The 27524-nt window shown below is 43.0% G+C and overlaps 1 protein-coding gene across 1 annotated transcript in view; it reads left to right on the forward strand.

Moving 5' to 3' along the window:
* LOC120319541 (glutamate receptor ionotropic, kainate 4) overlaps positions 1 to 27524 on the forward strand; it is a gene marked incomplete at its 5' end in the record, with an annotated part of 81272 nt that overhangs the window by 12301 nt on the left and 41447 nt on the right. The window contains 4 exons of the mRNA XM_039368486.1: positions 8837 to 8989; positions 11913 to 12017; positions 21655 to 21762; positions 23403 to 23606. Of these exons, the coding sequence (XP_039224420.1) occupies positions 8837 to 8989; positions 11913 to 12017; positions 21655 to 21762; positions 23403 to 23606 (570 nt within the window). The remainder of the gene's footprint in view (positions 1 to 8836; positions 8990 to 11912; positions 12018 to 21654; positions 21763 to 23402; positions 23607 to 27524) is intronic.

Here is a 27524-nt window from a genome sequence, read left to right on the forward strand (position 1 = left end):
AGGAAGTTTCTCCTTAGTTTTAGGTTGCTTCTCTTTTTGGTTAGTTTCCATCCATTGCTTCTTGTTCTGCTTTCAGGATGCTGGTCAGATCTGATGATTGGGTTTCCAGGGAGGTTTGTGATAGCTATGGAAATCTGGCTGAGAGATTATGGAACTTTTTCTGCGGAAAATGTTAGGGTGTTCTTTGTTCCAAGCGGAAAATGTTAGGGTGTTTTTTGAATCACACAGCAAGGAATGGAAACTCAAGGAAAGCGCTGAAAATTACAGATGGCTAGATTAGGTAATTAAAATGTGGGCTAAAAACAGATGTTGGTAATTAATTGTTTCTTCTAGTGTCAGAAATCCTGATTGCACCATTGGAACGGTACAACTTGTAATTCTTCAAATTAAATTGGGGGTAAAGTGTGTCATTCTTTTATACACCGAGAGATGATAAAGTAGGAGTTTAAAAAAAAACAAAACATTGAGAGCTCTCCAAGGGCGGTTTCCTAGGAGAGAGAGAGAAAAAAAAATTGGGCTAAAATACTTGGTCATCTGAAGAACTGAATGGATGAACATTTTATATTTGAATTGTCTTTGCTTTCAAATTAGTGTTTCAGCAGCACAATCATGCTTTGTCAAAAGAAAAGGGTTTTTGTTTTTTAGTATGTGTTTATTTAAATAGGGCCATCAAAAGGTGTGGATCTTTCCTTTTTGCAAAGTGTAGGATGAACACTGAATGTGTAATTGTTGAGAAGGCTTCACTTTATTATGTAAGTGTGACTATGATGGGATCAGTGCAATGACATCTTTCATTCATACCTCCCAATCTATACTGTACAGGCAATCCCTGACTTAATAAATCATTCATTTAGTGGCCATTTGAAGTTACAACAGCACTGAAAAAAAATGACTTATGACCATTTTTCACCCTTCCAACTGTTGCAGCATCCCCACGGTCATGTGATCAAAATTCAGACGAACAACTTAACAACTGGGGCAGGGAAAGTTGCAAAATGAGGTGAAAGTCCCTTGACAATTGTCTTGCTTAGGCAACAGAAATGTTAGGCTCGGTTATGGTCGTAAGTCAAGGACTACCTACGTCATAGTCTGTGAACGTGAACATTGAATGGGTAAGCAGCTTAGCGATCATCCAATGTGGAATCCATATTACATGTTTCATATGGATGCCATGCATAAGGATTATTAGAGAACAGACAACGCACACAATATCATCAAGAGAGACAAAGAATGGAAATGGAAACGGTCACATAGCAAGGAGAAACTGAGGGCAGGTGGACCAAGGCAGTCGTAGAATGGATACCACTTGATCAAAAGCATCCACGAAAGAGAATTAACACAAGATGGATCAACGACATCAGCAAGTATGGCCCGCCCCATTGGCAAACAGAAGTTCAGGACCATCTTGGTTGGAAACATGCGGAAGAGGCCTTCATCCTGCAGAGGATGATGACATGTTTACACATCAAGGAAGGGACTATAAAATCCTTAGGTTACTAGGAACCTCATGTTAGAGTTGACAGAAGAAAATGATTGATTATGTGCCGTCAAGTCAGTGTCATTTCTTAGCAACCACTTGGAGAGATATTTAGGGCTTCCCGTGGTGCACCCACCACCATTACGACAAAGTTCATCCCCCTTTCTGCTGATTGTCGTCTTCTTCTCTTCCACCTTTCCCAACGTTAGAGGCTTCTCCAGGGAACTGGGTCTTTGCATCATGTGTCCATAGTAGGATAATTTGAACCTGGTCATTTGTCCTTCGAGTGAGAGTTGCTTCAGCGATTCGTTTATTTGTTTCCTTGACTGTCTGTGGTATTCTCGGGAGCCTTCTCCAAAACCAAAGTTCAAAAGCATCGATACTCTTCCTAATCTGCTTCTTCAGTGAAATTGCTTGACCTACAATAGGTTTCTTGACTTCTTAACAGTGTTACTAGTTCAGCCAAATTCATTCTTTAGTTAAAAGACCTCTGCAGTCGATTTCTGTAGCTACGGATTAGATTCCTTGTGGATTACAAAGTTGGTTCTATTTCTACTGTTTTCTCCTAAAAGTTCCTTTGAACTCTTCATGGGCATACAAACTTTTAAAAGCATGACACAATCGATATGTGAAAGAGAACTTTTCATGTACTTAGTTACTAAATATGAGTTAGCAGGGTGTGATCTGTCTGTCAAAAAGGGCAAAGACCCATTTTAGGCAGTATGGAGAGAAATTTAATTTCTAAATCATGGGGAAATAAGGATCAGATGCATCCCGGAGTTCTAGGTCAAATTCTGGGCACGTCACTTGAAGAAGAATTTAGACAAATTTGCTTGACAGCCACCTTCCTTGCACCTCTGAATTCTTTTCACTTGAATTGATCAGAGCACGAGAAACCCAAAATGAAAACAAATGGCACGGAAACAATATGCGCTAATGAGCAGATGAAGAGGTATTTGCAGATGGGCTGTTTAGTGTCAGCAGAGAAGGGATGAGAATTCTAAAAGGGTGACGGCTGAATCTAAGGTTGGGTGGGGGCAAGTAGGGGAAGGCAATATTTCATACCCATTGGATGGCTGGAAGAGCCTGGGGGGATCTAGACAATAGCCTCCTTTATGGAAAAATACAAGTTAATTGGTTGCACTGTCTGCCATACTAGCTGAATTCCAAATTGCTTTATTGTTTAAATAAGAGCAACAGATAAATAGTGGCAATTAAACGATCCAGACCAAGGAGGAAATGGTTGTTTTTCAAGCAAGTTTCAGATGACAACCTGACAAGACAGCAAGCAGTCAAGGAAGTTCTTTCAGATCATGACGCTCACCAATAAGATAGGCGAGGCCAGCCAGACCATGTACGGCCTTCGTTGGCACCATCCCATCAACGGAAGTTGACCAATTTGACTGTTAGTTGGCACTGGGGACAGAAGAGTATGCAGGGCAAATTGTGAACTACAGGTAATCTTCAACTTACAACAGTTCATTTAGTGACTGTTCGAAGTTACAACGGCCCTGAAAAAAATGACTTATGACCATTTTTCACACTTATGACCGTTGCAGCAACCCCAGGGTCACGTGATCAAAATTCACTTGGCAACCGACTCATATTTATGCCAGTTCCAGTGGCCCGGGGTCATGTGATCCCCTTCTGTGACCTTCTGACAAGCAAAGTCAATGGGGGGAAAGACAGATTCACTTAACCACCGTGGAACTGACTCAACAACTGCCATGATTCACTTAACAAATGTGGCAAGAAAAGTCGCAAAATGGAGCAAAACTCACTTAACAAATTTCTCACTTAGCAACATCAGTTTTGGGCTCAGTTCTGGTCATACGTTGAGGACTCCCTGTACACAAGTCGTTCCTTGGCGCAGAAAATAGGGTAGTTGAGGCCCCAAAGTCCCCCACCTTGCCACATGGTCTGACCATGGTATGGTGGGGTATGATGAAGTCAGCTGCAACTAAGTAGGAATTAGATGGTGATTTGACATCATGAAAAGTGGATGACAACAGAGTAAGATTGAAACTGTTGTCATTGTAAGTGGTGGCCATCTGGGTCTTTGGGGACCACCCCGTTCCAGAGGGTAGGATATGAGCTTGATTTGGAAATTTGGAGGTGACATTTATTGCAGAATCAAGTTCTGGGAGATAACCTGGGCAGAAGTATATGAGAATGAATGCATGGAAATGATTGATTATGAAACAAACAGAATTTACAGTGCTCAAGACACAGTTGTTTTGATAGGTTGTTTTGGGCTGAATTTGCTACTGAATATTGAATAGAGTTGGGACTTGCCACAAAATGTGGCAGTGTGAAACTGCTGTCTAGGGGTGCCAGCCAGCCAGCCATTTCCATTTTAAGACAATTCCATTGGATTTATTCCTTTGCAAATACATTGTTTTCTAACCTTTGGAGACTCAGCTGTTATTAGTTTGAAACCACTCTGCATTCCCAGGCTACTTTTTCTGGAAACTCAATAATTCTCCTCTACCAACCTTGAACTCTCTGTGTGCCTTCGTGAGGAACTACATAAATGGAACTGAGTGCATTATTAGCATTTGTGCTTTAGATACTGGGGTGAGTTTCTGTTCCATGCACTGAAATCCTTTCCCCTCTTCCCCCCTTCCCCCCAATTAATTTGGTGTGGCTGGAAGGAGGTGATGGATAGAAAATTGTCTGGACTGGTTAATGGGACCTCCATTGCCTTGAGCAACCATGCTACAGAACATTTTCTCTAAAATGGGCTCTAAGGCCCTATAATTCTGCTTTTCTGGAAACTGCCCTTGATCATCTTGTCTAAATAATTTTTTTTTTTTTAAAAAAAAGCAAGACAGTGGACAGAAGATTTTTTCCCCCAAAATCCAAGAATTGATGCAAATGGTCATAAGCTGGAAAGTCGAAAACTCCAATCAATATTGTCATATGCTTCATTAAGATCTACAAGCACCATTTGTGGTTGCTAATAAGAGATCATTACTCCACAGAAAAGTGGAGAAGAGGAAGTGAAACATTGACTAAAAGAACTGTGAAGATCATAAGTCAGGCAATGGACAGGATGACAGGGAATGGAGGCCCACCAAGATAAACTGAGTTTTAACCTGCTGCTGGTTGGTTTGACCTTGGGATTTTTTATTTTTTTTTCATATAGCATTCAGACAAATCTCTGGAACTCTGATCAACCTGGAAAAACGCTGAGGAATTTGTGCAAAGTATATTTCTTATTATTATTTTGGAGAACAGATCTATGCAAAGGACAAAGAGATCGTCATTTGGGCAGTGAGAGCAAAGCCCTGCCAATGATCTTGAAGAAGAACCAGAATGGTTTATTCTAGATAAGCTCAAGGGAAGCTCTCAAAAGCTTTTTGAACATTACAGTCATATCGTTGTTTTTTCCAGGAGAGTCTTGACACAATCAGTAGATATTCTCTGGGGTAATAGTGTTCACATGGCAGAGGGGAGATAATGTGGGGGATTTTGAAGAGAAGACAGATCCCTAAAGCCCCAGGAGAATTATTGGAGAAAGATATGAGATGGAGAGTGGTTCATTTATTTAAGAAATGGAACTTTAATCATAATAAGAGACTGACAACAACAACGAGCAGGAAGTGACATTAATTAAAGGTGAACTCTTAGTCATAGCATAGGGAGGAAAGGAAAAATGGCCAGTTAATATCTTGATTAAGATAATAATAATTAAAAAATACCCAAGGTGTTGACGTTGGTGACATTAAAAACCTAGTATATGAGACAGGAAGAATAAATAGAATTAATGAGGAGTCATTGAATCAAAGTTGAGTTATCCACAGGAAAATTGTGAACTATCCTGTAGAAATAATCGTACCAGGGGAGGATTTTCATGTAGGAAGTTCCTGGAGGGTTTAATGCAACAATTCTCAAACTTGGCAACTTTAAGATGGGTGGACTTCAATTCCCAGAATTCCCCCTTTATGATCCAGAAAAAAATGGAGTATGATCCTGATGGAGCTCAAGGTTGACTCAGCCTTCCATCCTTCCAAGGTTGGTAAAATGAGGACCCAGATTGTTGGGGGCAATTTATGCCAACTCTGTAAACTGCTTAGAGAGGGCTGTAAAGCACTGTGAAGCGGTATATAAGTCTAAATGCTCTTGCTAAGTCCTAAAGAAGGAAGGAAGGAAGGAAGGAAGGAAGGAAGGAAGGAAGGAAGGAAGGAAGGAAGGAAGGAAGGAAGGACGAGCCCTGGTGGCACAATGGTTAGAATGCAGCATTGCAGGCAAATTCAGCTCACTGCCAGGAGTTTGATCTTGACTGGTTCAAGATGGATTCAGCCTGCCATCCTTTTTTATCGAGGTCGATAAAATGAGGACCCAGATTGTTGGGGGCAAAATGCTGACTCTTTGAGAGGGGTATAAAGCACCGTGAAGCAGTATGTAAGTCTAAATGCTATTCTGCTCTTGCTAGTCACCTCCAGATTGGACTCCGGTAATGCACTGTACATCAAGTTGCCCTTGAGGAGCATCTGGAAGCTCCAATTCATGCCGAGCGCAGCGGGGCAGGCAATTACGTGTCCTCCCAGAAGAGCAGATGTCACACCTGTGCTCCACAAGCGGCATTCATTGCCACTTTGATTCTGGGTCCAATTCAAGGTGTTGGTTTCAACTTTGAAGGGCTTTCAGGGCACGAGCTGAGTTTATCTAAGGAACTGCCCCTCCTGAATTACATCAACCCATTAGATCTAGCAGAGAGGGGATCTATAGACACCCTCTGCCACGGACTTATACAGGTAGTCTCGACTTATAACCTTTTGCTTAGTGACTGTTCAAAGTCACAATGGCACTGAGAAAAGTGATTTATGACCATTTTTCACACTTACGGCAGCTGCACCAGCCCCACGATCGCGTGGCCAAAATTCAGATGCTTGGCATCGGACTCATATTTATGACGCTTGCAGTATCCCCAGGGTCACGTGATCAAAATTCAGACGCTGGGCAACCCGCATGTATTTATGATGGTGGCCACGTCCCTGGGTCACGTGATCCCCTTTTGTGACCTTCTGACAAGCCAAGTCAAGAGACAAGCCAGATTCACTTAACAACCTTGTTACTAATTGAGCAACAGTGGTTCACTTAACAACTGTGGCAAGAAAGGTCACTAAATGGAGCAAAAACGTACTTAACAACCATCTCAGCAACAGAAATGTTGGACTCGGTTGTGTTCATAAGTTGAGGACTACCTGTACTTGGTGAGCCCCAGGCAAAAGCCTTCTTGGTTCCAATATTTGCCCTATGGAACATTATCTCCCCTGAAATCAGGTTAATCCTATCCTTCTTGATGTTCCAGAAGTCCCTCAAGACATCACCAGGCCTGGGGGTCCCAGAAACTGAAGACACGTTTAGATGCCTCCCCTGTGAGGTAGATATAAAAGCTAAAAAGGAGAGTGGGAAGAAGAATCAAATGTAGCAATTTAAATTTCTTGGAAGAGAAGTAGAAGACAACCCATCTTGAACATGTTGGTGTTTATCGGGATAAAGCTGGCTTTATCAAAAGCAGGCATCAGCCGAACGATGCCAAAGGACAACTGATTTGCAGTTAAGTTGGCAATTAATCCCACTTATATTGTCCTACGAAGCTTTGTTTCAGCTCAGCTCATTCTGATGTCTTTATTTCTTTTGTTATCATGGGAAGCTTTAGTACAGAGGGTATTTTTAGCACATGGAATGGATTAAATATTCAACTTTATCAATAGGCAGCTCTGCATGGATGCTCAGGTAGCTAAACTGTTTACCCAGAATGTAGGAAATAGCCTTGAAATCTGAATTTCCAATGACTGCAGAGAAGACATGTGAATGTTCTCGGTCTGAGCATAAAGTCAGAAACAGAGAAGAATTGAAGGGTTGCAAGTATTTACTTCTTATGGAGATAAAGGTTATGGATACGGAAAGTGGGTATGGCCAAAACTGAAACACACATCTGAGTAGACTTGCAAGGTGAAGAGGCATTTCTATCCATCCATTGGGATGTTTTAACTTGGATCGATAAATATAAGTGTTAAAGATTATTTGGAGAGAGGTTAATGCCATTTGGGTGATTGGAATCGTGAGATAAAGACAGAATTAAATGAAGCTTTTGGGGGATTGTAATTTAGAAGTCATTTGGGAAAGCTCTCCTCAATTTTTCATAATGTTGTTACACTGAAGGGATTAGCAGCTGAGACATATAGATATAGTTCATTCATCCATGTCCCAGAATAGATACATTCTTTGGACTGAGACTCTTAAATCCTATATTTAAAAGTAAATATTTGTGGCTAACAGAGAAACATAGGACAGGATGAAAAAAATATGGATCAAAAGGGACAAGCTAATAGCAATTCTTGCACTGTATCAAAATAAACCAGGGATTTGAGGTTAAAGTAATTTAATTGGGAAATAGCAAAGAGTCTAGTATTAATTAAGCCACGTTCTCCGGAAGTGTGACTCAGAGCAAATTAATGCACAAGGTTAAATAATATCCTTAGAACAGTTTTGATCTAGGACATATCATCAGAATTGATTTATCGTGTCGGCTGCAGTTGTTCTTGTGTTTCACTTGCTTGAATAACGTTGCAGAGCATGTTTTCTTAATAAAATCTGATACATCAAGATCATTTGCAAGACGCTCTAAAATAGAGTTGCAAAATATTTTAATTGTTTCTGGGTAAACATGATCGTTATTGTACCTTATCAACCTTCTCCCTGGCTTTTCTTCAGATACAAAGCAGAGCAGCTTGCAGCATGGATTAAAATCAATTAAGAACAATAACATCAAATTACAGATAATAGAAACAGGAGAACTCCATTTGACAGCCCTCCAGTAAAAACAACTCTGTAACAAATTATAATAGAAAAAAATATATCTCAGAGCAATACCAGACTGGGAAAAATAATGAACGGGATTCATTCCATGCAAAATCTTCCTTAAAAGGTTAATTCTTGAGTTGACTTTGATATTTACAGTAAATCACAGGTAAGGTTTCCTAAGGAGAAGGTTTCACAAAGATGGTGCCATAACTAAAAAAGCCCTGGTTTTTTTTTTAATTCACATAATGCTGCCTTTTAGTCAGAACAGTCTGGCTTATAACTCTGTGCTCTTCCAACCAAGTACAAAACAGGTTTAATCCTGGTTAGCATTTTAGAAATCAGCCATGATTAGTGAGGTAGGGCCACCTGCCACAGTCCATTCAGGATCTTCTCCATCAAATGCATGAACTTTATTCCCTATTGACTTGAACCAAGAATTTCCTTGTTTAATTGTCTTTTGTTCTGTCCCAGATTATTGTTTTTGAAACGGCCTGGTGTTTGGGTCCCAATAACATTTTTTTCCATGTTCCCTGTTTTCTTCAGCTGTCTTCTGCCTTGTTGTTCGATGCAGTCTATGCTGTGGTCAGCGCAGTACAAGAGCTGAACCGGAGCCAGGAAATTGGCGTGAAACCCTTGTCTTGTGGATCTGCCCAAATCTGGCAACATGGCACAAGTTTGATGAACTACCTCAGAATGGTGAGAATGGATTGAGCGTGGAGGATTTCAGAATGGGGGTTCACCCTTGTTGTCGGAATGAGATAGACTGAAGTCCAGCTTAGAGGTTAACTATAAAGCAAGGTTGTAGGACTGTAGGAAGCCTCATCAGAACAGGCCCTAAGAATCTGTATAAATATCTCCACTGAAGGAAACCATCTCATCCCCTGACAGTTTTTTCCATATTCTTCTAGAACAGTGGTCTTCAAACTTGGCCCTTTTATGACTTGTGGACTTCAGCTCCCAGAATTCCTCAGCCAGAGTGCCTGGCTGAGGAATTCTGGGAGTTGAAGTTCACAAGTCATAAAAGGGCCAAGTTTGAAGACCCCTATTCTAGAATAACATTTCTCAACCTTAACAACTTTAAGATATGTGGACGTCAGCTCCCAGAATCCCCTCGCCAGCATATTGAAATCCACACATCTTAAACTTGTGGAGAAACAATGTTCTAGAAGATACCTCCTAATATTTGGCCTGAGACAGTCATATCCATGAAACCTCTCTCCATTTTCTGATCACCTTGTCCTTGCTCACTCACTTGAAGTAAGTCTCTCTTTGTCCATTGCTGACCATTACTGGTGCTTCTTCTGCATCTTGGTTTCCTTGACAAAAACATGGGCAGTGTCTCTGTGTGATTAAAATAGGCAGAACTGGAGGGGCAGAACACGTGCCAAGGAACCATAACATTAGTTAATGGTTTCAACGGAAGAATCAGAATAAAGAATCAAGAAGACAAGATCCATCAGTTGGACATAGGTCCTAGGGTAGAGCTGTCCAACCTTGGCCACTTTAGGACCCGTGGACTTCAACTCTCAGAATTCCCCAGCCAGCATGTCTGGCTTCTGGGAGTTGAAGTCCACAATCTTAAAAGTTGCCAACGTTGGACACCCTTGTTCTAGTGTTTATTGAAGATGTTGGCCAACTTCAACCCCGAAAGTAAGACTGTCAAATCACTGGCAAGTTTGCCTTTTTTTTAATGACAGGTCCTCAGGATCCCCTCAGCTATTAGGCAGTCCTTCTCCAAATCTCAAGTAGGCAAACAAAATAAAATGTTTTCAAGTTCCTAGAGGGCCTGAATGTATGGTTGCTCAGTTGGGGGATGATGTCCTTTTATTAAGAAGATCTGTCACTATCTTGCAAGTTCTGTGCTGGCTTTGTTGAGTCTTGGTTGGGTTTCACCCTGCTGTGTATGGATATGACTCATATCCATCTACACAAAGGAGATCCTTTATTGTTTTGGCTTTTGATGATGGATAAGTCACTTGATATGTCCATCACAAGCTCAGTTGGGACTTTACATTCTGCCATAAAAAATGAATCCCTAACAGGAATTACTGCGGTTCTATTTTCTCCTATGTGGGATCTATATTACTGGAAAATCAGTAATCTAATGCTTTGTCAACAATTAGCAGAGTGTGGTTATCTGTATTTACCAGACCTTTACTCCATCATGCTTCATGTTCACTTAACCCAATGTGATGCCTGATGCTACCCAGCCATGTAATGGCTTCCCGTCAGCTCCCAGGCAATGTGTTTGAATTAAGCACTCATTTTTGACAGTGCAAATTCACAGCTATGGTGATGGCAACACAGGTCTCTGCAGAAGGTAGCGTAAGAGGCAGACCAGCTGTTGAGGTAGAAAAAAAGTTGGCTTGGTCCCTACCTTTTCACAATGCACCTGGACTTCCTCCCCTCTCACCTGATCACATTGGTAGCCTGTCCAAAGCCTTCCCATCTTCCTGCCTGATCTGAAACCTCTCATGACTGTGAGGAGCAAGAAACATTTCCAGTAGTTTTCATAGAATCGTAGAAACATGGAATTGTAGAATCGTAGATGTGTAGAATTATAGAAACATAGAATCGTAGAATCATAGACTCATAGAATCGTTTATGGAGATTCTCATTCATCCAGGTATGGTTGTCCCAAAGATGCTTTTTTCAGGAAGCAACTGGACTTTCTTGTTTGAAGATGTTTCACTTCTCATCCAAGAAACTTCTTCAGCTCTGACTGGATGGTGGGGAGTGGAAGGATTTAGACTCCTTGCAGACAGAGGACCATTTGCATTCCCTTAGAGCAGTGGTTCTCAACCTGTGGGTCGGGACCCCATTTGGGGTCGAACGACCATTTCACGGGGGTCGCCAAACAAGGCTGTCCGCCATTTTTCCCCCTTTTCTTTGGCCACGCCCCTGGCACCGGTGATGTATAAGTGGTTGGGGGGTCACCACAACATGGGGAACTGTATTATGGGGCCGCGGCATTAGAAAGGTTGAGAACCACTGCCTTAGAGAGTCATTGAAACCATTTTGGAGGTTTACCTGTGTCCTCAGGGTCACCTGAAAAGTGCAAATGTGTGTGGAGTCTTCTTGGCTGCAGGATGTTTTCTGCCCTGTGCCCAGTGGTGGGATTCAACCAGTTGGCACCAGTTTGGCAGAACCGGTAGCTAATTTTTTTTGTTGCCCAGGCCCAGAATGGATTTCCAGAAGCGGCATACACACAGAGAACCAGTTGTTTACATATCTGAATCCCACCACTGCCTGTGTCCTTTCATGTTGGGTTTCAATGACTCTCTAAAAGAAGGCAAATGACCAGCGGTCTGCAAGCAATATAAATCCTTCCACTCCCCACCATCTAGTTAGAGCTGAAGAAGCTTCTTGGATGAGAAGCAAAACGTCTTCAAAAGAAACACAAGAAAGTCCACTTGCCTCCTGAAAAAAGCACCTTTGGGACAATCGTAGAATCATAGGCTCGTAGGGCTGGAAGGGACCTTGGAGTCCAAGATCCAAGATGTTACATGCAAGACTATGTTTTCCCTTCTGGCTTGACATAAGAAGAGTAGGGCTTTGTCCTTCAGACTCAAAGGGAAGAGTCTCCATGTGGCGCTGCAACTCACCCTCTCTTGGACAGGTAGAATTGGAAGGTCTCACTGGCCACATAGAATTCAACAGCAAAGGTCAACGGTCAAACTATGCTCTGAAAATCCTGCAGTATACCAGGAATGGCTTCAGACAGGTAAATAAAGGTATTTTCTTTAACTGCCATTTGTACTCTGGTTCAGCACCATCGGTTTCTTTATGTTGTGACCTTTGTTCTTAAAATGGAATGGAATGGAATGGAATGGAATGGAATGGAATGGAATAGAATAGAATAGAATAGAATAGAATAGAATAGAATAGAATAGAATAGAATAGAATAGAATAGAATAGAATAGAATAGGGGATGACGATGGGAATAGAATAGAATAGAATAGAATAGAATAGAATAGAATAGAATAGAATAGAATAGAATAGAATAGAGCTGGAAGGGACCTTAGAGGTCTTCTAGTCCAGCCCCCTGCTCAAGCAGGAGAGCCTATATTGTCTCAGACAGATGTTCTTGTTGACATGGTTCCTCTAAAAATGTCCTTTGTCTTGTTGGCTTTTGGATTATGCTGATTATAAATTTGGAACCTCCTTCCTACATCTAATTTATTTGGGGGGGGGAACCGCATTTGGTCCTTTTGTTGCTAAAATGAGATATTCAAGGTAACTTTTTGGGGGCTGATTTTTATTCTGGTGGAAAGAGGGCCAGATGCAGATATTGTCTTTGCAAATAATGTATAAGCTCACCTAGCATCCACTACAGGGGACGGGAGGCACAAAGGGTGCAGAATAAGTAATCAGCTTTAGCCCAGCACCTTGAAGGACAGCTTCAGATGTGACAGCGAGCTAGAAATGGGAGAAGAAGCAGAAGAATCGGGCACCTTCTGTATAGGCCACTTTAGAGCAATTTCCGTTGGAAGTGATTGTGGCATCTTTGCAGCCTTAAAATGACTTCCTTTCAAAAGTCTCTGGGCGACTTCAGTGAGCAATTCCAGCTTAAATCAAATAAAGATTTAGTTCTGTTGCTTGGGGAGCTGCTCGCTCCGCTGACCCAGGGCCAGACTGAGCTGAATTTAACAGTCTCTTTCAACTCTGCTGAATATGGAGGAAGAGCTCACCTGTGGTCTGATCGGCTTCCGTCCTTCTGAGGCAAAGCTGAACAACGCAAAGGGTCAGAATACAGAATCACAGAGTCAGGAGGGACCTTGGAGGTCATCTAGTCCAACCCCTGCTGAAGCAGGAGACCCTATTCCAGAGGTCCTCAACCTTTTGGGCACCAGGGACTGGTTATGTGGAGAGAGTTTTTTCCACGGACTGGAGAGTGTGTGGTTTTGTGTGCTGCCTGCATCCCACAGATGGGGCTTTGCTTGTTTGTGCGGACTGGTTGCTGGCATGCCGTGGCCTGGTACTGGTCCATGGACCAGGGGTTGGGGACTCTTGCCCTATTCCGTTCAGGACAAGTGGCCGTCCAGTCTCTTCTTAAAAACCTCCAGTGATGGAATACCCACAACTTCCAGAGGCAAGCTGTTCCACTGGCTCATTGTTCTAACTCTCAAGCAATTTCTCTTTAGTTCTAGGTTGCTTCTCTCCTTGATAATGTTCCATCCGTTACTTCTTGTCTTGGTCAGTTTTCAGTGTGATCAAGATAAAAAAAAAACTCTGCGCAGGCCATGTCTCCAAGCTGGCTTCCCGTTGGTTGGGCTCCTGTCCCACAGTGGCAGATTGGACCGCAAAACACCAACAGCCAATTTTGATCCAAGCTGCAGTCTTATGAACCTCTCGAATTATTAATGACAACATTATCATGCTTTACATACTCAAAGCGCTGAATAAACACAAGCTGTGGGCCATGTAGTAATGTGATATGGTTGGCTTAAATAATGCAGTTGGCTGATAAATAATAAAGGAGGCAAATACTTTGGTGCTTGGAACAGAAGCAGTTTTAGGCTCCGATTTCAACTTACAGGGCTCCCACGCCGAAGCAGCTTCGTGCCGGCTTGCTCTCTTTTAAGCTGGATCATTTGCAGATTCCAGGATCTGAACTGCAAGAGGCAGCCAAAAGATCTAGGACCTTTAGTGACGACTCATCGGCGAGGAACTGCATAGAAAAAGGCAGCTTTGAGGATTCTTGGAGGATTCACCCTAGCCTTCAGGACTCAAAATGTTTTTAATGGCATGATTAAAGATGAATGAATGATTAATGATTAAGCTGGGGGGGGGGGAAAGTGACTTCAGACCTGTCCTCTGACTTGCAACCGTTGCAGCATCCTCATGGTTATGTGATCAAAATTCAGGTTTTGGGCAACTGGCGTGTATTTGTGACGGTTGCCCTGTCCTGGGGTCACGTGATCCCTATTTGCAACCTTCCCAGCTGGCTTCTGGCCAGCAAAGTCAATAGAGGAATCCAGATTCAATTAACCACCGCATAATTCACTGAACGACGGTGACAAAAAGGGTCGTAACAGGGGGCACAACTCACTTAGCAGCTGCCTTGCTTAGCAACAGAAATTTTGGCTGTAATCCGAGGACTGTCTTTGTAGTTGAAATTCAGTATACGTTGTTTGGGGTTTTTTCCCCCCATTTTCTTGTGTTTTATATCAAGTGTGGTTATTTTGGAGGGATGTGCAAATAGGGATGTGAAAAAGGTGACATTAGGGAATGTTCTGGCCCCAGGAAAGTTGCTTGTGCTAGAAAGTTCTGTCTCCAGAAAAGGCATCACGGACCTTTAAAAAGGTTCCAAACAGCAGCTACTTTGCAGACCCACAAAACCTATTGTAAAACTTGTAGGCAGTAACGGTGGGTTGGAAAGAGCAATCATATTGAGTCCCAGGCTAGCCTTCTCACCAATTAGCTCTCTATCTAGATGGGGAAATTCCCACAATGCTTACACTTGCAGGAATGTTTAAATATGCCATCCACGTCTTCAGTCAGACAGGAGCTAGTTTGGGAAGAAACCTTCATATAACATTAGATTCTTGGGGTGGAGAAGCTCTTCTTCCCTAGATGGGTAGTTTGGGTTTGGGTTTTTTTTTTTTTTTTACTATTCTTGTTTTTTATTTCCTTCTCTCTCTCTCTTTTACCTGGGTTCCCTGTTTCTCAGCTCTGCTAGGAAATTCAGTGAATTTTGAAGTTGCTGGCGATTCCTAGCAGCCAGCAAATCAGCTGTGCTTAAGGCTTTCTCTTTTCTGCTGATGGCCAGCAGCATTTAGTGATTGAATATTTAATATATTTACATAGCAGACCTCAACATGGTGTTGTGTTTAGTCGAAGCTGGCTAAGGGTATTTGAGAAGGAATTCTCCACCCCCCACCCCCCAGTAGCGATTTCAGCTTGCAGAAAAATGCCAACTCATTGCCTTGACTGCTTCCTGGAAAAGAATGAGCCTTTCAAATCTTTTTTTTAATTTTGGGGTGGAAATTCATTGTCTGGTAGAATCAGAACTGAGTTCAAGTTGTGTGGTTTGGCTCCCATTTTAGCTCAGAGGGTCCTAATATTATCTGAGCATCAGAGCATCTGCTTTGCACCCCCAAACTCCAGGCACCTTCCAGTAGGGCTAAAAATACTGTTGGGAACCCAAAACGGCGACAATGGCAGTTAACCCTGATTTAGAAAATAAATTACAGTTGGATATTGTTAGTGCAATATGCTAAACCAGGAGTCATAGCTTAGAAATTACGGTGGCTAAGATTCATGCACACCCAAAGCAGGAAAAGCACATTGCCATTGCTAACAATATTATTGCCCTGTGGTAAGATAGGCCACCAATAAATTGGAAAGAAAGAAAGAGAGAGAGAGAGAGAGAGAGAGAGAGAGAGAGAGAGAGAGAGAGAGAGAGAGAGAAGAAGAGAAGAGAGAAGGAAGGAAGGGGGAGGGAGAAAGAAAGAAAGAAAGAAAGAAAGAAAGAAAGAAAGAAAGAAAGAAAGAAAGAAAGAGAAAGAAGGAAGGAAGGAAGGAAGGAAGGAAGGAAGGAAGGAAGGAAGGAAGGAAGGAAGGATGGATGGAAGGGGGAGGGAGAAAGAGAAAGAAAGAAAGAAAGAAAGAAAGAAAGAAAGAAAGAAAGAAAGAAAGAAAGAAAGAAAGAAAGAGGAAGGAAGGAAGGAAGGAAGGAAGGAAGGAAGGAAGGAAGGAAGGAAGGAAGGAAGGAAGGAAAGAAGGAAGGAAAGAAGGAAGGAAGGAAGGAAGGACCGACCAGATGGCTCAAAGATCTGAGTTAGGAGAAGGCAGATAACTATGTTCCTCCATGCCGGGGGAACCCTTTCCAACCTGAAGAAACATTTCATCAGCCGAATGAACCAAATAATCTGAAATGCAACCTTGTACTCATACATTTTATAAGAAAGAGCAGCTGCTGTTGCTAGTAACCAGAAGGTGCAGCAGGAATTCTTGAGTCTATTGCCTGCCTCTTTCAAGCAGGCTCAAATGAGATGACTCTTACATGATTCTGAAACTCCGAATTTCCACCGTCGCTCCTTCTCAAGGCAATCAACTTCCAAGGCCCCTACACAATTTCCCAACCGGAATTTTTGCAGCTTGTTATCCCTACCGTATTAATATTTGGGGGGGGGGGGTGAGATGAGAAACCCTTTAGATTGCCAAGGGGTTCCTGGTCTAATTATCCCATCAATTGTGGTGCAGCTCCTTTTCTTCTCTTTGTGTCCCATAAGCCATGACAAGGAGCTTCAGAAACAAATGATCATTATTTTTCCCCCTTGGAAGAAGGAGGAGCCGCCTTGACAAATATAGCCAGGAGCACAAAGTGAGCTTATTTTTATTTCAGGTCGCAGAGCCAGATGACTGCGTTGCCCCCATTCAAGGCCGCCAGTTCAGGGCTGCTTACCGCCTTAAGAAATGGAAAGTCATGTTTTGATCTCTGGAGAGCCCAGAGAATGCAGCCGGGTCACGTTCCCGTGGGATCAATTGTCCTTGGGGTTGCAGGCCCCATTGGCAGTTTCCTAATTATTGGAAATACATGTGGTCTTTTGAGGTTTTGCAGCTCTTTGGGGTAGGAGAAGAAGGTGAGCGAGACTTCAGAGGAGAGGCCTCTTCAGATATCTGTTTACTCAGATGAGATTCAAGCTTTGAATCTCATCTGAGTAAACAGATATCTGAAGAGGCCTGGTTTCCTGGTCAGAAGGTTCTGCAGCTGACAGCTACCTTGAGATGACTGGAACAGGATGAAAAGCCCTCGCTGTGGAGAAATAAGTCTGGATGAGTCTCTTTTCGGAAAGTTGGGAAAGGCCTCTCCACATTGGGAGTTCCTAGGTTGGCATCTCCGTGCCCAAAGTAGCCAGCTGGATGAAGGCCGTCAACCAGGCGGGGAACATGGTTGGCCAACTGATTTGGCTGGCCTCACAACTGCCTTCTCTTCTGTACAGGTCGTCCTCGGACGTACAACCACAGCTGAGCCCGGACTTTCAGTTGCTAAGCAAGGCCGTTGTTAAGTAAGTCTCACCCCATTTTACAACCTTTCTTGCCACCATTGTTAAGTGAACCGCTGCAGTTGTTAAATGAGTCACACGGTTGTTAAGGGAATCTGGCTTCCCCAGATTTGCTGGTCAGAAGGTTGCAAAAGGGGATCACGTGACCTTGGGACGTTGCAACCGTCATACATTCATGGCCGTTGAAGTCCGCAAGTCTTAAAAGGTTGGACACCCCTGACGTAGCTCCATAGAACTGGGGAAAGGAACATCCAATTCTTTCCTGCACATCCTTGTTAACCTCACAGTTATTATTTCCCTTTGGATCAAAACATGCATTCCTGGCAGATTTATCCAGCAGGAAGTTAACAGTTTTACCCTGTGCTGTGGTTCCAGCTGGACCAGATGGTACTCTTCCTTCTCTGGACCTACGATTTTTGCCTCTCCCATTTTTACTTGATTTAGATCATTCTTCCCTGGGGGGGAGGCGGAAAGAGTGATGTGAGCGGTGAGCATAATTCTTCACCATGAGGAAGGGAGAGAGAGAGAGACAGAGAGAGAGAGGGAAAGAGAGAGGGGGAGAGGGGTAGGGAGGGAGAAAGGAGAGAGAGGGAAAGAGGGAAAGACGGAGAGGAAAAGAGGGGGAGGGAGAGAAAAAGAGAGGGAGGAAAGGAAAAATGAGAGACAGAGAGATGGAGGGAGGGGAGGGAGAAATGGGAGGGAGGGAAGGGGACAGAGATGGAGGGAAAAAGAAAGAAAGGGAAAGGGAGAGAAAGGATGGAGAAGGAGAGAGGGAGGGAGGAAGAGGGAGAAAGAGAAAGAGAGGGAAGGAGAGAGAGAGAGAGAGAGAGAGAGAGGGAGCAAGAGATAAGGAAAGAGAGAGGGAGAGAGAGAGAAAAAAAAAAAGTTCTATGCTTGAACGTTCTTGGATGTCTTCACCTTCAGCGACAGACAGAAGCGTCTGGGGAGGGAGATGTATTAGCAATATTACGCTGCCATTGAGAGAGTCAGCTTCAAGCCAGAGTCAGCACAGGACATTATGGGATAACCTTGAGGCACAGATGTATTTAGCCGTCCATTGTAGAAGCAAGGGGTCATACGGCTCAGTTGTCGGAGGAGGCAGCAGCAGTAGTCAATTAATTTGGGCATGCCAGCAGGGAAAATACAAATTATGGACTTAGAGGGCTGTCAGAATTAAAGTTAATCTGTTTCTAAATGGCTGGGGAAAGAGGGGCAGGGGCCAGAAATAAATGCTCTGTTACCGAGGGGCAGTACTGCCACAGTGAAGAATATTACATTGTAGTTAAGAGTGTAATCTAGGAAGAGACAATGGTAGACTTTCGACTTTAACGTTGATCCGCCAGGCAGAACTTGTAAAAATTACCAAGAAGGCATTGTGGGACATCTGAGTAATATTGTGTAGGTCAGGCGTGTCCAACCTTGGCAACTTGAAGACCTGTAGACGTCAACTCCCAGAACTTAGCAACCTAAATTTTGGGCTCATTGTTGGTCAAGGACTACCTGTACTTGGTACAGTGTTGGGCTGAGACCAAGCAGGTCTGATTGCTAACCCAGGAAAAACTGAGTAGGTTATTCTGCAAAGAGAGACATTCTCGATGCTGGGATTTCGGTAAGTTTTCCTATGTTTCATTGAGTGTTTTTATCCTCTGACGATCCTGGCAAGACAGGCCAGATTGAGAGACAGTAACTAACCCTTCAAGAAACCTTAATTGAACAAGCTGTGATTTCAATTCTGTATCACCTTTCTCATTTTTTTCAAGAAATGAAAATGTAGTTCAGAGCGCAGCTGGAGAGAAATCTCTTTGGTTATCCGAAAACTTGGTTCCTACGTAGGTAACACTAATCTAATTGCACCAGACCACAGTCTTAATATCCTGATTACCTGTATACTTAATCGAGTTCAAAATCTATTTAAACTGATTATTGCATTAGCTGAAGTGGGATTTCAAGTTGTTAAAGAGTTTGGTTTGGTTGAGATGTTTGCACCAGCCAAATGAAGCAGATCCCGTGTGGTAGTCAAGCCCGGTACTTCTTCACTGTCACCCTATAGGTCTTTAAGTAATTGTGATCCTGGCATGCTTCTCTATCTGTCTTTTATCTCAGATGAAAGATACACAACTTGATAAACTGAGGTGCTTAAAGAGAAGGGGAGAAATCGAGAACAAACTGTGGGCCAAGTTTCCCCCATAAGATCCTTAGCGCTTGGAGAGATAATAAGGATGTGCAGTATTGAATGAATGGAAAAATTGGGTATCTCTATTTTGCTGTGGTGGGCTGACAGCTGTAAGGCAAAAAAAAAATTAAAATAAAATACCGTCCTTTCATTCTTCAGGGTAGAAGCTGCAGCAAATGTTATTAGCAATTCTGGGGTTCTTCAAAGAATGTCTTTGCAAAACTCTTCTGCTTGCAAAATGATCTATTGTCCCCTGTCTGTTGCATCTTAACAGGTCCATCTGGATCACCCACAAAGCAATAAGGGTCAGTCTTAAAACCAAGTCTCCAAAATTGGTAGCATTTGAAACTCAGGACTCCTCACTCTCGTTTGCTTAAAAACAACAACAAACATACAAACAGTGTGTCAGAAAGGATTTATGGCTCCGTTCCATTGCCACCGGAGAGTGTAAATTAGTTTGTAGAAGAGTAAAATAGAAGCCTAGATGGAATGGCTTAGAGTGGCTATCGGATTGTTGGGGTTGATTAGCTTGAATGATATCATTAACAAAGGGTTAATTAATCTTTTGGAAGCAATTATAGAGGAAAGGAGGCTACGGTCATTAGTAACCAAAACAGAACCATGGGAAATGTGCCTTTATATCAAAGCATCTTACTAGAGTACACCTTGGCAGTTGAGGAACTGAAAATCTAGTTTTGCTAAGGTACGTTCATTTATTTATTTTATGTATAAAATTTATTGGCCCATCTTGCCATAGGGTAACTCTGGGCAGCTTACACTCATAAAAATATGTCTATGCATATACAATAAAAAATAAATAAAAAATTGAACATTAAAACCTAAGGAGACATGGGGAGGGCTGGGGCGGAGTGGGGGGAGGTGGGATCTGTTGTTACTCAACCACCTCCATTGCGCTGTTCCCACACTGGGGCGCCAAGCCAACTGGCAGAGCCAAGTCTTTAGACCCTTACAAAAGGATAGGAGGGTTGGGGCCAACCTCACATGGGGGGGGACAAGATGTTCCAGAGGGCAGGAGCAACAGCAATGTTGCAGGAGCAATGCTACCCTGATCTCAATGCTTGTGCTGAAAAAAAGATCTTGAGACTCTAGAAAGAGTGCAGAGAAGAGCAACAATGATGATTAGAGGCTAAAACATACGGTTGCTGGAATTGGGTATGTCTAGTTTAATGAAGAGAAGGACGAGGGGTGACATGATAGCCGTGTTCCAATATCTCGGGCTGCCACAAAGAAGAGGGGGTCAACCTATTCTCCAAAGTGCCTGAAAGCAGGACAAGAAGCAACGAATGGAAACTAATCAAGACAAAAAGCAACCTAGAACTAAGGAGAAATTTCCTGACAGTGAGAACAATTAATCAGTGGAATGGTTTACCTCTAGACCTGAGATCCCCAACCTTTTGGGCACCAGGAACCGGTTCTGTGGAGAAAGGTTTTTCCATGGACAGGAGGGTCCATGGTTTTGTGTGCTGCCTGCGTCCCACGGATGGGGCTTTGCTTGTTTGTGCGGACCGGTTGTTAGCATGCTACAGCCTGGTACTGGTCCACAACCCAGGGGTTGGGGACCCCTGCTCTAGATGTTGTGTGTGCTCCATCAGTGGAGGTTTTCAAAAGGAGATTGGACGACCATTTGTCTTAATGGTATAGAGCAGTGTTTCTCAACCTTGACAATTTTAAGGCATGTGGACTTCAACTCCCAGAATTCCACAGCCAGCATTGCTGGCTGTGGAATTCTGGGAGTTGAAGTCCACATGCCTTAAAATTGTCAAGGTTGAGAAACACTGGTATAGAGCTTTCTGCTTGAGCAGGGGGTTGGACTAGAAGACCTCCATGGTGCCTTCCAACTCTGGTATTCTATTAAGTTCCCTGCTTCCACGATGCTTCCTGTTATCCTGTGTATAAGAGTTTCTCTATGGTGGAGCACTTGGAACAATCCCCACAAGTTTGGGTTTGTTTTTTTTTAAATTGTGGTTATGACAAACCCTGCCAAGGCCAGGTCCTAGCTGAGTTCTGCAACATAATGCTGGTGGGATATATTGTAAAGCTAATGAAGCATTGACCGCTCCATGTTGCAGAACTGGCGCTGTTGTCCTGCCAGACTGGCCATATGGCAGAAGCAGGCCTATTCTGGTAATTCGCCCCTCTTTCCTTCCTCTTTGCAGATCGGTCACTGGCACGTTACGAAAGGCCTTTCGATGGATAATCAGATCTTCTCTACCAATGTGTCAGAGAGCCTCTTCAACACCACACTTCTGGTCACCACCATCCTGGTAAGCATGGAGGGTCAGAATGACCCCTTTTCTTCTCAAGTAATGGAGACATGGCCTCTTATTGTCCTCTATACCAGAGGTCCCCAACCAGGGACCGGTTCCGTGGAGAGAGGTTTTTCCGAGGACCGGAGAGTGAGTGGTATTGTGTGCTGCCTGCATCTCGCAGTTGGGACTTTGTTTGTTTATGTGGACCAGTTGCTGGCATGCTGCAGCCCGGACTGGGGGTTGGGGACTCCTGCTCTACACCAGCTTTTTTCCAACTTGGTGTCTCGTAGACTTATTAGGATTACAAGAACCAGAATATTAGCTGGGAATGCTGAAAATTGTAATCCCAATATATCTGAAGGACACCAGCTTGAGGAAAAGTGTTCAAAGTGCTATCATTTCATGCATAGGTCTATTTACGAAATTCTCGAAGGAACATACAATCCCACTGCAAATTTGCAGAAGTTATTTAATTTTTCATGGCGCTGTTGTTGCACAAATCTATTTTTGGTACATTCAGTGCCAGCAAGGGTGAAGCTTGAAATGGGATCCATATGCATCCCACTTTTCCATTCTTCTCCAATGGGGTTTGGATTAGATCCAGTTTAGTGATAAAGATGGAGAAGTCATCTTCCCTTTGTCTAGGACGTCTTGTTGTAGTAAGGATTATACAATCTGAGTGACCTCCGATAATCTAGGGAAATGTTTTCGTAACATCAAAAAACACCTTGCTTTGCTCCCAGCCCCTTGTGGCCAAGGGCTTCTCAGTCTTTTCAGTTGTCCACTGCTTCTAAGTTCTTCAAAACATCCTCATGGATTTCCATCCATGGAAAATTAAGTCCAGCAGCAGTTCGTATTCTGACTGACATCTTTCCCAGATTAGCAGACTCAGTTCTTCCATTTGATTGTTTGTTTGTGAAATTTATATGGCCGCTGCCTACTCGCTCACAGCGACTCTGGGCAGCTTACAAGCAACTCCATCAGCTAATTTATTGTCTGTCAGAATTATGCCTGGGGAAACTCCCTATGACGTTCTTCAACCAGGCGCAAGTGCCAAGGTGTCCCATAGTAACAGTCATGCTACAACTCAAGGGATAGAAGTAACTGGTCCTCAAGTATTACTCTATTGCCACCCCAGACCACTGTCACACTGGCCGAACAATCAGGGCACTTTGCTGGACTGGAGAGATCCTTTCCCATCCTTAGTGCTAGGCTACTATAGAGCAGTAGTCAAACATCCTTCTCTCCATATTGAATGCTGCTAGTAACTGTACCCCCTGCTTGCTGTAGCGGTGCCTCTTACCCCTAGTTCCTATTGCGCCCTTCCATATTGTCCCACATATACCAGGGGGCATTTATTGCCCACAAGAATCCCTCTTTTCTGACAAAACTGTCACTTGCATAGAATAAGATGGTTGTCTGTCTTCCAAACCTGGGGAAAACATCTGCTCGTTTGGATCTAGCCAGCTCTTATACTGCATCCCCCAGATAACTTGAAAGCCTGATGTATCTATTCCAGAGATTTGTTCCCCTTCCCAGAAATTCCCAGTGAGTCCCTCGTATCACCCGCCCCTGCTTTCCGATTTGTGCTGAATCTAGTGCTGTTGCAACTCCGTGGCTAAGATGAGAATGACAGCTGCCCAGTTTCGATGCAGGAAAACCCTTATTTAATGCTCAAGGGCAACCATCAAGAGCTGGAAGGGAATGACCGCTACGAAGGCTTCTGCGTGGACATGCTCAAGGAGCTTGCAGATATTTTGCACTTCAACTACAAGATCCACCTGGTGGGAGATGGCGTGTACGGAGTTCCTGAGACTAACGGAACGTGGACTGGCATGGTTGGAGAACTGATTGCTCGGGTGAGTAAGCCAGCCAACGCTGAAGATTTAAGGGTGCTCTTAGATGCCTACCAGAATTGCATGTTGCCTTCTTTTATGAAGTAGTTTCATTCTCCTATTTAAAAGCATCCCTTGCGATGTAATGTTCACCAAATTGTTATGGTAGGGATAGAAATCTCTAAATTAGTCTCCTCCTATATCCATCTTTCTCCACCTAGCGCTCTCTAAATATGTCAGGCCAGTGCTTCTCAACTTCAGCAACTCAGTGATGTGTGATCTTCAAACTTCCAGAATTCCTCAACTTCCCAAACTTCTCCCAATAATTCTAGGAGTTGAAGTCCACGTAGCTTCAAGAGATTGAGAAACATTGTGTTAGACTATAACTCCCATATCTGCCTGGTAATTATAGACTGACATGTCTTGAGAATACTGGGGTTGGGGAAGACCTATTTGGATGGTCCTGTGTTCAGTTTGTATGGAAATACTTTTGATATGGGGAGCATTAAAATGTGAATTCTCCCATCTACACAGGAAGAATCAGTTGGTTAAGCAGATTGTGGGATTAAGAGCTAAGAGCTGAGGTGGCGCAGCAGTTAGAGTGCAGTACTGCAGGCCACTTTAGCTGACTGTGTTCAGCAGGTCAGCAGTTCAAATCTCACCGGCTCAAGGTTGACTCAGCCTTCCATCCTTCCGGGGTAGGTAAAATGAGGACCCAGATTGTTGGGGGCAATGTAAATATATATATACATTGCTTACTGGTGTACACCGCTTAGAGAGTGCTTGCACTTAAAAGCGGTATATAAGTCTCATAAATAAATAAATAAATAAGAATCAGTTGGTTAAGCAGATTGTGGGATTATTTTTGTTGGTTTGGATTGTGACTTTGGACTGGATAAATATCTAAGGAGGGTCTCAATCATCGTATCATGCTTGTCCCAAAGGTGTGTCAGCTGCCACCTCACACCTGCTTCTGCTTCATTTAGAGCAGGGGTAGGCAACCTTGGCTCTTTTAGGACTCGTGGACTTCAACTCCCAGAATTCCTGAGCCAGCAAGGTTGCCTAGCCCTGGTTTAGAGGTTTAAAAGTGGTGCTAGATCTGACGAGGATGTTTTTTTCCAAAAGGCAACTGAATTTTTTTGGGTTGTTGTTTTTTTCTTTAAAATGTTGTGTTTCTCATCCGAGAGGCTTCTTGAGTTCCCTTCTTCAGTTTGAACTGGATGTGTTACAGTATGGCTAGAAAGACATGTTGTTAATTAGGATGGTAAGACCTGAGGGTGGTTGTTTCCATGTCGAGGGAGGAAATAAATGCAAGGGATTTATTTATTCGAATGCTCAAGGTCCTGAGCTGAAATCGGGCTTCCGTCTTCCTCCAGGGTTCCTGTGTCAGCCAAGGAGAGCACTTCAGTCCTCTGAAAGACAAACTAGTGAATTATGAGGGCTCTTAATTGGTCATTTTCAAATGTGATAATCTAACTAGGTTAGGAGGGGAAGTTGAGAATGGAACTTTCCAGCTTCTGAAAAATCCCCATAGACTATTTAGTGCCCCTTGTTCAAAGGGACGCAGAGTGCCATGCACACCGAGAGAGAGCAAAAATGCAGGATTTCTAGAAAGGATTTGAACTCAGAAATCCAAAGACATGGTAACCATCACACATGAGACGGAAGAGACGCATAGGGTGCATTTTGCACTTTGTCTCTCCAAGGTGAGAGAACAATACTTTGTTAAGTGGAGCTGATTGCACATATTCTTCCTCAGCCCTGAAAGAGGAGTTCCCAAAAAGCTAAATGAGAAATTATGGGATAGCATTTGTTCAAACTAATAATAGTTTCCATGCACCTGACTTCATTGTTCGGTGAATCCTTCCTTTAGCTCTTTAGTAAATGAGTTCCTTTCCTAACTGGGCCTTTAACTCAAATTGGTATGTAAGTTGGAACTCACACGTATAAATGGATTGCTTGTGCTAAAAATGGCAGATGGTGTCATCCTTCCTTGAACCACGCAATGCCTTTGGGAAAGGCTGAAAACTACTGAAAACAGACTGTGTACTAAAATGACTCATTGACTTTAAACATCGAGTAGAGTAGAGTAGAGTAGAATAGAATAGAATAGAATAGAATAGAATAGAATAGAATAGAATAGAATAGAATAGAATAGAATAGAATAGAATAACAGAGTTGGAAGGGACCTTGGAGTTCATTTAGAGTAGAGTTCATTTAGAATAGAGTAGAGTAGAGTAGAGTAGAGTAGAGTAGAGTAGAGTAGAGTAGAGTAGAGTAGAGTAGAGTAGAGTAGAATTGAATAGAATAGAATAGAATAGAGTAGAATAGAATAGAATAGAATAGAATAGAATAGAATAGAATAGAATAACAGAGTTGGAAGGGACCTTGGAGTTCATTTAGTCCAACCCCCTGCTCACGCAGGAAATCCTATACCATTTCAGACAAATGGCTGTCCAGTCTCTTCTTAAAAACTTCCACTGTTCCAGTAATAAGCAACTCAAGGTTAGATAGATGGACCTTGGACTATCAAGGTGTTTCTTAGCCTCTGGATTGTGTTGGATGATGTTGGGTCCTGTTCACATCCTGAATGACCTTTCTCAGAGTCCCTTCTAGAATTCTGGGAGGCCATTACTTTCCTCCCAGGGAAGCTACAATGATGCAATAGCACTGAGATGATAAGGGCTAGGAAAAGAGAGATGAGTTCCTAGAGATGCCCATTTTTACAGGGCTCTTGGGGATTTCACCTCAATCTCAGATGTGAGAATTAATTGATCTTTGGTATGTAGGTTCATATAACACAAAGGGCATTTGTTGACTAGGAGAGCTATTTTAGCCACAAACAAACCCAAGGTTTTTGCTGGCTAATCCTATCATGTTGGAGAGTTCACATAACATCTCCACTGCTCTCTCTCTCCATGTCAAGCTATGCACATCCTGCTAATTAGGCCACCGAGTGTGGGGCTTCCCTCTGTGCTCTCAAGCAACATCAAACATGAACCTAACTTTTTTTTTGGGGGGGGGGGAAACGTCTCTCATAAAAAGCTATAAACATCCAGCTGGTTCTTTAGTGTTTTGTTACTGCTATTTGTTGTTGGGTTGTTTGCTGGTCCCTTGGGCTGTCAGCTTAAACGTGTATAAAAGTGAATGGGTTTCAAACCATTCTTCAAGGCTGTAAAGAGGAAGAACTGCAAAGGAGGAGAAGGGAAGGGAATCTGGCTCTTTTAATCAAACGTTAAAATATTCTGTCAAGTGGTTGATAGAAGGCTGTTTGTTTGCTCGCCTGCTTTGGAAAGATAAGCATTTCTAGATTACCTAGAATTAATTATTGAGCTACTTGTTGCTTTGTAACAATGGAAAGAAAGGAGGGGGGGGGAATTGGTTCAATAAGCTTGACATCACCATTGCATCCATTGCGATTACTTCCGTGCAAAATTAGTTCAAAGATTCTGGTTATGTCAGAAATATGGCCCGAAGATTTAATAAGAATGATTTAAGAACCCAGATCATAACGGCTACCAGCCCTCCAACAGACTTCAGAAGCAGATATGCAAACTGTCATTGCCCAAATATTCTCAAGGTGGCAGTCAACAGAAAAGCAGCCAGGCTGGATCAAATCCAAGCCGTATCTCAGCCAACTTTCTCTTTTCTAAACCAAAGTCTACTGGGAGCTGAAGGCAGAGCTTAAAGGCTGTGCTGATCTCTCAATTGCATTTCCCGCAGTGGGTATTTAAACAAAAGTCTGCTGTAGTCTCACTATTGTACTGTTATGAATTTGTGTATGCATGCCTTTGAGTTGGTTTTTTACTCTTGGCAATTACTTGGATTAGTCCTTGCAGTTTTATTGGCAAGGTTTGCGAAGGTGGTTTGCCATTGCTTTCCACCTAGGGTGGAGAGAGAATGACTGGCTCAAAGTCATCCAGCCAGCTTTCATGACTAAGG

Source organism: Crotalus tigris, unplaced genomic scaffold (assembly GCF_016545835.1).
Source record: "Crotalus tigris isolate CLP2741 ecotype Arizona unplaced genomic scaffold, ASM1654583v1 scf7180000020806.364445, whole genome shotgun sequence".
Taxonomy (NCBI): Eukaryota; Metazoa; Chordata; class Lepidosauria; order Squamata; family Viperidae; genus Crotalus; species Crotalus tigris.